Raw genomic sequence first — 11780 nt, 5'->3', positions numbered from 1 at the left:
GGTAAAACCATGTATTCAACCTCTTTTGAGGAGTGTTGGATCTGATGAAGAGAGCCGGGTCGGTCTAGACGTTTCGAACAGCAACTCTGCTCGAAAGTTTGAGTTTGACGTTTGACATGATTGACATGACTGGGATAAACAAAAAATGATCTGGTTTAGCCGACTCGGGACAAAATGCTGACATTATGCGACTCTTGAGTGCCAGAGCACCACTCAAGGGTTGGTCTTTCATCATAGGCCTACTTCTCACCAGCAGTTTAGCAACTCCTGCATTTTGCTAGCGTCTTTTGTCTGACGAAGTATATGACGCTGAAATAATACTCAGACGATCGCTTTGCCTTCTTTTGTTCATCCATTGACCTGGCCAAGATAACTAAAGGAGATTGTGTATCAATTTGTGCTAAATATGGTGCTGAAATATACAGGCAAAAGTATAAAGTCTCATGTGATAATTCCTGAGACAAATGGTTTTAGAAGACCCACAAGCGAAACAAAGTATTTGTTTTTTCCTCGTCTTAGTCTATTTCCAGTTGGATAGAACAAGAGAGAGTGATGTTGAAAACGCTTCTCGTTTCGATGTGCTCCTTAGTTTTTGTTTAAACTATTATCACATCCAAATGGGAAAACAAAAGAAGCGCTCAATTTTGCAATCGCGTGAAAACAAATAGCAACTTTAACCTTGTAGTAGTTTCAGAAGGGAATTGATGTAGCAATTTGACAAGGAAAACAAAACAGAAACGAAGTGTATTTCAACACTTTCGGAGACCAAGGGAAGGGTCAACGAATCAATTTTCATTAACTTTGGTTTTTATCCATGAATAAATGATCCCTATACACATAATACACATGTGTTGGCACTGGACTGTAGTCCAGTGCCAATACACATATGTGTATATGGATCATTCATTCATGGATAAAAACCAAAATTAATGAGAATTGATTCGTTGACCCCTCCCTTGGTCTCCGAAAGTATGTAATGTACTATCCAGAGCCATGTGAACAAAAAATCGCAGGCATATTACTCGGGAGGGATTCGACCCCGCGACCACTGCAATTCTAGAGCAGTGTCTTGCCAACTAGACCACCAAGATTGCCCGGCAGTAGAATAAAATCTCTACACACTAACGATACAGAGTATACAGCGTGAAGGTTGGCGCTCCTTCCATGCATTAGTTGAAATTGCTGTTATTTTGTATTATTCAATTGTTTTAAGCTGTGTTTATAGACAGTGGACATTATTGGTAGTTGTTCAAAGGCGAGTCTTTTCACTTGGTTTATCTCAAAATATGCTTAAAATAACAAACCTGTGAAAATTTGAGCTCATTTCGTTATTGAAGTTGCGAGATAATAATGAATTAAGAAAACACACCCTTGTCACACGAAGTTGTGTGTTTCACATGCTTGATTTCGAGACTTCAATTCTAAACTTGACGCCTCGAAATCAAATTCGTGGAAAATTACTTCTTTCTCGAAAACTACGTTACTTCAGAGGGAGCCGTTTCTCACAGTGTTATATACTATCAACCTCTCCCCATTACTTTTTACCAACTCATGTTTTACGATCACCATTATATTTAGTAATTACCAATAGTGTCCACTGCCTTTAACATTTTGAATCGAAGAAAACTATTTAGTTTGGCTGCACCGTCTGGAAATTGGAATTGCCTAAAATAAATGTTGCATGTTACAACTCATGGCTCGACAATATCAAACAGTCCCTCACAGATCCCTCAATTATGCAATTGTGCAATTTGCCAGTTTACAATAGCCCAAAACACCCACTCTTGGTTTTAGAAATCAGTCAGGGCGTGTGTAGCTGATTTGCCTTTTAACAATGAAGCTTGCCCTCGCCCAAGGTTTTAGAAAGGATTTGGTAAAAGAGTGACACACATATTAATTGCTGGAAATTTAAAAACTTGGTGTCCAAATATTGGTCACTTACAATACATAGTTAGGGCCTATTTTAAAGGATTTTGGGTACTTTTTCAAAATGTCCATAGATTTACATTAAACTTACAGGGTTTGAAGATAATGATAGTGGAAAGCTTCCATTCAAATATAACGTGCTGAGGTGCTGTAATTTTTGAGAAATGAGTAAAACAATGTCATGCAAATACGTTTGTTAATGAGACCAAAATTACTTTCATGGCATTGTGTTACTCATTTCCCCAAACCTACAGCACCTCAGCACGTAATATTGTCAGGGAAGCTTTCTACTATTCATTGTCTTCAAACTGTGTAAGTTTAGTGTAAATCTGTGGACATTGTGTTTTTTGTCCTACAAAAAGTACATACACCCTTTAATCACAAATAAAACAGGTGTCCTATGGTGCTCAAAAGACACCCATACCAATCATGCTCACATTATGCCCTCACCGTTGGATTAAAACAAAATATCAAAATAAAACCAGTTTTAACGTTTTCAGTTTCAGTTTTCTACGCTGTATTTGTTTTAATTATGTAATAACACCCATGGGTTCCTATTTAGGGCACGCATAGCCACCAATAAGGTAATCAAGGTTCTTTAAGAAAAACAAGAGAAGTTTTTAAACGTTTGAATTTAAAGGCTATTGGTAATTACTCAAAATAATTACTAGCGTAAAACCTTAATTTGATAATGAGGAATGGGGACCTGTTGATGGTATAAAGCATTGTGAGAAACGGCTCCCTCTGAAGTGGGGTAGTTTTCGAGAAAAAGTAATTTTCCAAAATTTGATTTCGAGACCTCAGATTTCGACTTTTAGGCATTGAAATCAAGCATCTGAAAGCACACTACTTCATGTGACAAGGGTGCTTTTTCTTCTTTCATTATAATCCCAAAACTTCGACGGATACGATTGAGCACAAATTTTCACGCATATATGTTGAGATACACCAAGTGAGAAGACTGGTCTTTGCCAATTAACAATAGTGTCCATGAGTCTTAAAGGCAGTGGACACTATCGGTAATTACTCAAAATAATTGTTAGCGTAAAACTTTACTTGGTGACGAGTAATGGGGAGCTGTGGATATATGGTATAAAACATTGTGAGAAACGACTCCCTCTGAAGTAACGTAGTTTTCGAGAAAGAAGTAATTTTCCACACATTTGATTTCGAGACCTCAGATTTCGAATCTTCAGAATTTCGAAATCAAGCATCTGAAAGCACAATACTTCGTGTGACAAGGTTTTTTTCTTTCATTATTATCTCGCAACTTCGACGACCGATTGAGCTCATAATTTTCGCAGGTTTGATATTTTATGCATATGTTGAGATACACCAAGTGAGAAGACTGGTCTTTGCCAATTACCAATAGTGTCCATGAGTCTTAAAGACCTATTTTTTTGCAGCATGACAGTGTGCAGCGGCACTAGGCCACATTTATCAGCCGCTGCTGCCAGAAATATCGGGGAAACCCCTTCTCTGAGTCCAAAACGACAAGTGTAAGGGTGCGACTAATTTACGAGCTAACACTTAATGCTCAGGACCTACGTTTTTGAAGTACACACGTGTCATCAACGGGACTCGAACCGACACTCTGCTGATCAGAATCATACGAGCATGAGTCCAATGCATTGACCGCACGGACATGGCACACCAGCTTTAGCGTATACACTCTTCAAAGCTTCCAATAGAAAACAAATCCCATGGCCTTTAAACAATTGTGTATCTAGAAATTTACCTAACCATGACAAAAAATCACACTCCAGATTTTCTCAACCAGATTTTCTTCAAAAGTAGACAACATGACAATAAATCACAGCTTAGAAAATGTTTATTATATAGAAACGAGCAGTCATTTTAAGTTCAAATTACACAGACGATGCTTTTTACGCGCGAGCTGCAATTCTCCTTTACATGTTCAAACGTGCGTCAATAACCGTCAGTGAAGCCATGACGGTGGTTTCAGCTGGAGATGCCGATGACACTCTCTGTGAACCCCGTCATTTTCTCACACTGCCAATAATGGATGTATTGCCAAAATAACAACAGATAATTAGCGGTAGTCAGCGCAATGACGGTGAGATCTTTGGGCAATATAATTGTCAAAACAAGTTCAAGGATTTTCCCTTCCAATTACGACCCAGTAAGCTAACGTTGTAATCATGCGCAACTGCACACGAAGAGTGATTTTTTTAAAATGGGATTTGTGCGTCAGCTTGCCACTTTCTGGATCATTTTGACACAAAGTCAGAGTCACACCAACCCAGGTCAGGGTCAGGCCATATGATCCGGATATGGGCCAGATTTTGACTCAGATATTTTTTAGAGTGTATGGAATAAACTATGACTGGGTTCAGGTTGATTATTCCATTTCGTGGAGATTTCTAGCTGAAAAAGGTTGGTTTCTTGAAATCCTAAACATGAATTATCATTCTGCAACGAGTCAACCATTCCGTTATCGGTAATCGGTAACTTAATTATTAACAAGGGTCTTGAATTTACTATAATTTAATTCAAAGATTCAAAGATTCAACATTGTCGTGATAAAAAGCATGAAATGTGTCTTCCCTGGATGTGTGCAAGGAGGAAAAGTAAAAGTTTCGGCAAAACAACATTATACAACAATAATAAATTATTTCCAAATAATACAGAAAATAGGTCTATTACAAATTAAAAATATTTTATGCAAACACTACAAACAATGTAGAAAGTACCAACCTTCCACCAATCAGTGAAAAGCTGTTTCCAACTTTGCATCAGTTTGAGATTGTAGACATAGGTAGGTTTAGCTGCAAGTTCCGCGTCAACGTGAACGTGAACGTGAACACCAGAATATTGTGTCGTTAAAATCTCACGTTTGTATTACGTAGTTACCATTATTTTTCACGTCAGGTATACGTACGTTCGCGTAGACGTCATACGTGAGCATGAAATCAGCTCAAAGTTTAGCGACGTCACCCAGAAACAACACACATTTTTTGACGTTCACTTTCACGTTCACGTAATTGCTTCCGTAACGTGCAGCTAAACCTCGCTAATATAATCCAAAATAATTCAAAATAAATCAAAACTTACATGCATTTTTGAGTCTTTTACGATGTCCCGGCAGCAGGACTTCCAACTCATGGAGAACCTCTGACGTAAGTTCCATAATCGACACCTGGCGAAGGGTTGTGTAGTTACTCCGGATGAAGTTGCCGAAGTAATGGTCGATTCCATTATCTCGAAGCCACTGGAAAACCTCGAACTCTTCGGAGGGCTGGTAGTTTGTGGCTGAAACAGAGTTTCAAATCATAGTAAAAAGTTTGCAATAAAATGCCTTGGCGACGAGTACATTATTTTCTCTTATAAAGCCTATGTCGCTCCACTGCAGAAGGAAGGCCTTTTCATCACCATCCCTCGTTGATCTTTCTTATGCTTGTCACATCCTTGTGACGCTTCCAAATTTGCTGATGTCGTCCATCCAACGCCCTAGCTACTTGGTGTGTCTCTTCGTCTCGTTTGTGTTCTTGGGTCCATTCTGTTATACATTGTGTCCATCTGTTGTCATGACGCCTTGCAAGGTGGCCTGCCCACCTCAATTTCTTTGTGTGAATTTGTTTTATATTATACTATTTAATACAATTATTTTCCAAACCAACAACGGGTGAGCCGATACTTTAAGGAGATAAAACACACACAATAATTTTCATAAATATTAAATCCTATGTATATGGATGAATGCCGCCAGCAGACAACTGATCCTAAATTGCCTTGAAGGGAAACTAGACCGGGGGAAACTCACTTTGATCTTAAAGACTCATTTCTTTGAATCTTTATTTTTGTAACCACTGCTTCCTGTTTCACGTCGTTGTTTTATGTGATGTGTGGCGCTGAGGCTCCTCCTGCAAAAAGTGCTAAAAATGTCTCGTATTATTTTTTATTTATTTTTTTATTTTGAGTGAGACCTTCGGGGAAGATTTTAGTTGTTTATTTGAAAACAACCCTCCTATCAACATCAATTTTGTTTTTCAACTGTCACATCAAATGATGCATACCATTCCTATGTTCATTTCCAAAACAGGAGAACTGGATTGAGTTGAGTCACTTTAGGCATTTTTACACTACCTCCATTTCGAACCGCGTTGAAACCTACCCGGATCCTCTCCGGTTCAGCTTCGCTTCTTTTCGACACCGATCAGAGCAGCAACATTCACACTGGTCTTTACGTGAACCGGCTAATGCGTTCGCCTAAAATGCAGTTTTGATCCGGATTGAGATTGTCAACCCTGGTCCCTGCTAGGGTTGATTTCAAACTGGCTAGGGTATGCTACCCGGATCGTAGGCGGATTTAAATGTTTACAGTGTGAAACGGGTTGAACAAAATCTCTGGTTCGGAACCGGATCCGACCTTGAGATTTTGGACAGTGTGAAAAAGTTCTTTTTTTTGTTTACGAGACTGACAATGTGAAACTGCAATTGTTCGCAATAAAATCTACACAGTTTCACTTGACACGGATAATGGACAAACAGTCCAAAAACAGTCCAAAAAAGTATCCACATGTTTTCATGTTTGTATTATAAAGTGGTTGATTCCTTGGCAGACACGAGTAAATTGAAACGATTTAACATTGACCAAAGTGGAGGGATGCGTGTGAACTAGGTGGTGTGTCGACTAGTCCTCGGAAAAAGGTGATTTGTGTCTGCATAAACATTTTTTTGAAACCATAAGGCGTTCACCTACAACCAAAGTGGGGGGGGGGAAATCTTTTAATCCTAAGACATTAACACATTCCAAGAAAAAACAAGATGAATAGAGACTCTCAATTATTTATACACAAAAAAATAAAAACTGTCACCGAACGATGTGTACAATTTACAACCATACCCCTGTCAACGACCAAACCATTTACTATGGTTATAAACTAATTACCAAAACTCACCTTAGAGAGGTCAGTTTTTGAGAGTCAAATTAATTGTCGGCATAATTTTATTGATTTCTTAATCAAAGGGACATAAGGACGAAATAATTGGATGAAAAAAAAAAAATGAAAAAAAAAGGGGTCAAACTGAAGTTTCACTCCACCTTTTATGCGATACATCAAAGTCGTTTGTATTTTGATCATCACTCTAATCGCAAACAACATTGAAATGTCAAAGCAAGGTTTGTTTCTGAAATTAGTTTTTGTACAGTTTCAGTCTGCAGAGTGTTTTCATTTGGTGATTTCCTTGTATTATTGGCTGTACACTTTAACGAGTCTTTAATGAAACATAACTTGTTATTTTTCCTAGACTACATTTTGAAATGTCCTCCTCTCTCTGTAAAGACCATGTGCGTGAGCACCTTTGTCGGGCACCTTGTGCGCAGTGACAAGTGCAGCGTTAAAGCCTTAAAGAGGACCAGACTAATTACTACCGCATACCCAACTGGTCAACTGGCATGGACTGCGTGTACTGCATATTACTGTAGAAAAATCAAAATAATTTGCCTTTTACATAAATAATACCCGTTCATAATGACGAAAAAGAGTGTGAAAGTGAATGTTACACTTTCCATTATTTATGTTCTTAAAAAAAATCATAACTGTAATAATTTTGTTAACAACGTAACTGAGAAGAAATTCAGGCGGTATATAGTCGATTTTAAAACTGAAATATCTTGTACTTTTACTGATGAAATCTGAACACAATCTGTGTCATAATGAATCCTGAAGATAGTGCTGACCTGTTCTGACCCGTCAGGGGACTTCACATGACGTTTCTCTATAATCACAGACATAAGGCCTCTAAGTCACAATTAATGCCAATGTTGCTTTTGCTCGCATTTATATTGACTCTAAACTGTCGTCCAAACACACGACACATTACCCGAAGTAAATAACCGCATAAAGCTTTAGATTTGAATATGTTCTATTTATAAACGACAGTTATATTTCCCTATGTAAACAAGTGTGTAGATGACATGCATAATAATTACTATGAAATGTTGTCAACGAAGTGGAAGTCATACACACGTCATAGTCAGAGAAGGTTACCTGTGTCATGCTTATTTGCATATGACCTTTATGTAAATTTTGTCAGATAGCCCAGAACATGTCCTATCATGACGAGTGTCCCCTGCGTTGTTAAGGAGGTCATTCACATGTCATGTACAGCAAACAACTGAACTGCGTCTGGTGCTGTGTGTTTGTTATAGAATGTACTTAGTATCAAAAGAGGAAAAGGAGGGTACGTATCAGGAAGGAAACTGAATGAAACAAAACACGAATAAAGAAGGGGAGACACAAAACAACGCATGTGGAATTCAGTTGACTGCTCAATGAACTCACAATCATGTTGTTGATGTTTGCCAGTAGGATATCATGGTGCACAACTCATCGTGTGTATACCAGCACTATATAACCACAGGCTACAAGAAAATGGTGGTTCATTATCTCTAATCTTGCCTTCTGTTTTCACTCAACAATGAACGCAGTCAAAAATAATAATTATCGAAAACGTCGAGTGAACGCTGTTAGCTTTGCTTTTAGGGCTCCAATGTAATTAGTATTAAGATAGCCGGTTCCATGGCTTGTGGTAAAACCCAAGCCCTTTTCATATTTAGGAGATGCATTCCCCTTTCCAACCCACAAAGGCCATTTCAACTAATTCCCAGCCGCTTCAGAAGCAAACCGCAACCCCTCAACATCTTGAACTCTTACTCGCTGTTTTTTCTCTCCCCAAGAGTTTCGCGATGCATGTGTAAATATCACCATATAAAGTCAATGTATTGGAGGGAAACTGCAAAGATAGTTGGGGGGAAGGATGTTTTACGGCGAGGGGTACGGTCACATTTCTGGTGTTTTACCGGACGAGGTTGTGATCGCCGCGAGCTGTGTGGCACGCGCCGGTCGTGAGCACTGACTCGGGCCCTTGGAACAACCCGACAACAGATGAGCGAATGTTGATGACTCATGCGCTGCTGCGCGATGCAGTCAGCCCCATCTCTCCCTATCACTCGCAAACAAGCCCCGACTACTTTGGGATTTCTGATCGTCACCACACAACCCAACGTTCACTATCAATCCCGTGCACTCGGCCCCGGTGTTTACCATAAGTAGCTTTGATATTAGACGAGTTGAATTCGCCTCAACGTCGCTGATGATGACCCCGCCCTGTTTTTCTCTCTTCTCTCCCCGTCCATCCGTTCGCGTCTTCACGGTCACTCTCGTCTTAGATCGCATCACCAACCAGACATAGAATAACAAAAGGATGAACTTTTCAACTCTCATCTCGATGGAGAGAGATGTCGCTAGGTTGGCCTGTGATTGGTCCATGCGCAGGTCAAAATCAACTGGCAAAAGCACATGGCAAACCCTGGCATCGTTCGGCTGTATACGTGCGACTAACACTTATTAATTTACACAAACCGAGTGCAGATAGACCGCGGTTGTAGGGTAGGTAACCGCAACTTCAACGAATATCAAATGAAAGAAAATTTTCCTTCTCAAGTCGCCAACATTATCAACTTATTTGGCGTCTGGTCATAAATCTTTTCCAACGAGACCAAGTGTTTATAGAACAGTCTCCACACGGCAGCATTCTTTACAAAAAAACAAGCACTCGAAGTAAAAATAAAACGCAGGATAAAACTTGTTCAATCGGAAACCAAATCAGTTCTGTGTTCCCCCAAGCCTGGTTTCGTATTTGCCACATCATCTAATTAAAAAACAAAATACATGGATGATTTGCAAGCGAATGATTTCCAGGAATTCTAGTACTATGTAACCACTGAAGCCAAGCATATAGAATAAATTAATCTTGCTCATTCCAAAAAAACACACAAAAAAACGTGCAGGAATAGTCAGTGGATGACCAGAAATGAAAAACACATCATAGGATGTGGCAACCGTCCCATATACCAACCACAAAAGATTCGATTTCGCAAGTTGCCGAAAATTATCAACCGACGTTTGGCCGCAGACTTCTTGAGAAAATGTGTTTCTTTGTCACCAGGAAATGCCTTTTTGATAGCTTTTTATAAGTTCTTTTAAAAGAAAAAAAGGGGAAAGACCGTAAGCCGTAGAGCACTTGCCACACGCAGCCGAGTAGTACGGAGCGCTGCAGCGTTTTTTCAAGCCGCACGCGTGCCCGCCTAATGCCTGGTCGTTTTGGGAAAAATACGCAGGCGGTGCCTCGCTTTTCGTGAAATAAAAAGATATTGATTCATTCACGAAACTTCCATCGAATTCTGAGAAATTTTATGCCAGAAATATAACCAGAATCTTATCTCTAATCCTGTGCCAATGTCGACACCTCCTGGCGGACGTTTCGTGCCAGAAAAATCCAGTTTTTGGCAGCATAAATGTCGAAGCGACCTCAAAAAAATAATGGGGAGAATTCTGCGTAGTACACACACTGACATGCTTGCTACACCCCGAACAATATGCCCTCCTCTCGTCGAAAGGAGCTGAACCCGACCGCCAAGTTCCGTTCACAAAATTTACATCTATGGTCGTCCCCATTGAAACTATATAATACATTAAAATCGTTTTAATTTTTAAAAATTCGTTGGATAAATATTTACAGGTTAGACGGTTCTACATATAGTATGCCATCAAGTTCGGAGGGTAGAGGCGTTTGCGCGAACAGTCCCAAACTCCGCGCGCAACGCCCAAACTTTGCGATACTTCTAATCAACATATAGACGACATATCACACGGCTGTCCAGCCCAAATTGCACCACTATGGCACATCGGGAGAAACTTTTACACCCATTTTTGACAGAAAAATACCGAGTCCTAGGCCGTGGTTTTTGGAGCGACCGCCGGATAGCAACGCTGGGTTCTAAACAACGTTTTGTTCATTCGATAGCAGCCGAGTCGGTTGGAGGTCATCGGTTCAACGTTATACATTAGTTTATACGTCTGTAGGGCGCCTACATGAGACAAATTTCGATGTATTTTATCACCCTAAACCCCGATATTTCACCACCCTACCAAGGAGTAGAGTACTCCTCGCACTCTCCTTGAGTCTAGCTTCTCTAACACATCCTTCGAGACAATATTTAGTGTGGATTTGAGAAACCAATTCACAGTACACATGTCCTTTTTTCATATTTTCAATATGGCTGCCATTAAATTTCATGATGACGAGCAAAGAAAAACGATGCATGTCGTCGATCGTAAATTCATGTTGTCTGACAGTGTATCTGAACTCGTCTTCGAAAAGGACTAACAAGTTGTCCACATAGATGTGGGAGGGTCAGTTTTTGTGAGGGAAATATCTGTTGAAATCTGTTTATGGGTGTGCGTGGATTTTTTTTCTTCTGGCCAGAGCCATGTGATGAAGAAGCGAAACATGGCTTACCCAGGGAAAATGAACATGCGTGTGAGGAAGATGGGTGGGAAAAAATATCTCACACTAACCTGCCTGGAGAATCGTCTCTCTGTGTCCAGCGTGGGTGATGTTCATCGCGTCAAGATCGCCTGTATTCAAGCTACAGAAATCACTCTCCACATCGTATCCCTTAATTTGGAATATTTCAGCATATTGGAGTAAACCGAGGGGTCCCAGAAATTTGTTAATACCGATGTCGTTCATGTTTTTCACCACGATGCCCGGTTGGAAAATGGAAAATGGTGGGTTGTTGTTTTTTACCGCGAGTGAAGTCGACTCCGGGAATGGTTCTTTGAACGTCAGGATGATGTTTACTACTATTTTTTGGCTAAATGAATGGTAGTGGTATCGTTGCTCCACCCCTTGGTATGTGTTCTTTGCGACCCCATTGGCCGGGGGAGTGAATCAGGTCCTTTTAACCGGCGACGGTCCCCATGACGTAATGCCCAGGTCTGCTAGTGAACGCGGCTTGCCCCGACACGTCCATGTTTGATATT

At 40.0% G+C, this 11780-nt stretch overlaps 1 protein-coding gene across 1 annotated transcript; it reads right to left on the bottom strand.

Moving 5' to 3' along the window:
- Positions 1 to 3888: 3888 nt before the first annotated feature.
- LOC117288950 lies at positions 3889 to 11716 on the bottom strand. Its single transcript, XM_033769826.1, has 3 exons — positions 11313 to 11716; positions 5002 to 5199; positions 3889 to 4010 (listed from the first exon to the last, which is right to left on the bottom strand). Exons 1-3 carry the CDS (start codon positions 11485 to 11487, stop codon positions 3889 to 3891), a joined length of 495 nt encoding a protein of 164 aa, XP_033625717.1. The 5' UTR covers positions 11488 to 11716.
- Positions 11717 to 11780: the final 64 nt, after the last annotated feature.

The sequence above is a fragment of the Asterias rubens genome, chromosome 4 (assembly GCF_902459465.1).
Source record: "Asterias rubens chromosome 4, eAstRub1.3, whole genome shotgun sequence".
Taxonomy (NCBI): domain Eukaryota; kingdom Metazoa; phylum Echinodermata; class Asteroidea; order Forcipulatida; family Asteriidae; genus Asterias; species Asterias rubens.
The sequence above is the reverse complement of the archived record's forward strand: the minus strand, read 5'-3'. Positions and strand labels throughout refer to the sequence as shown.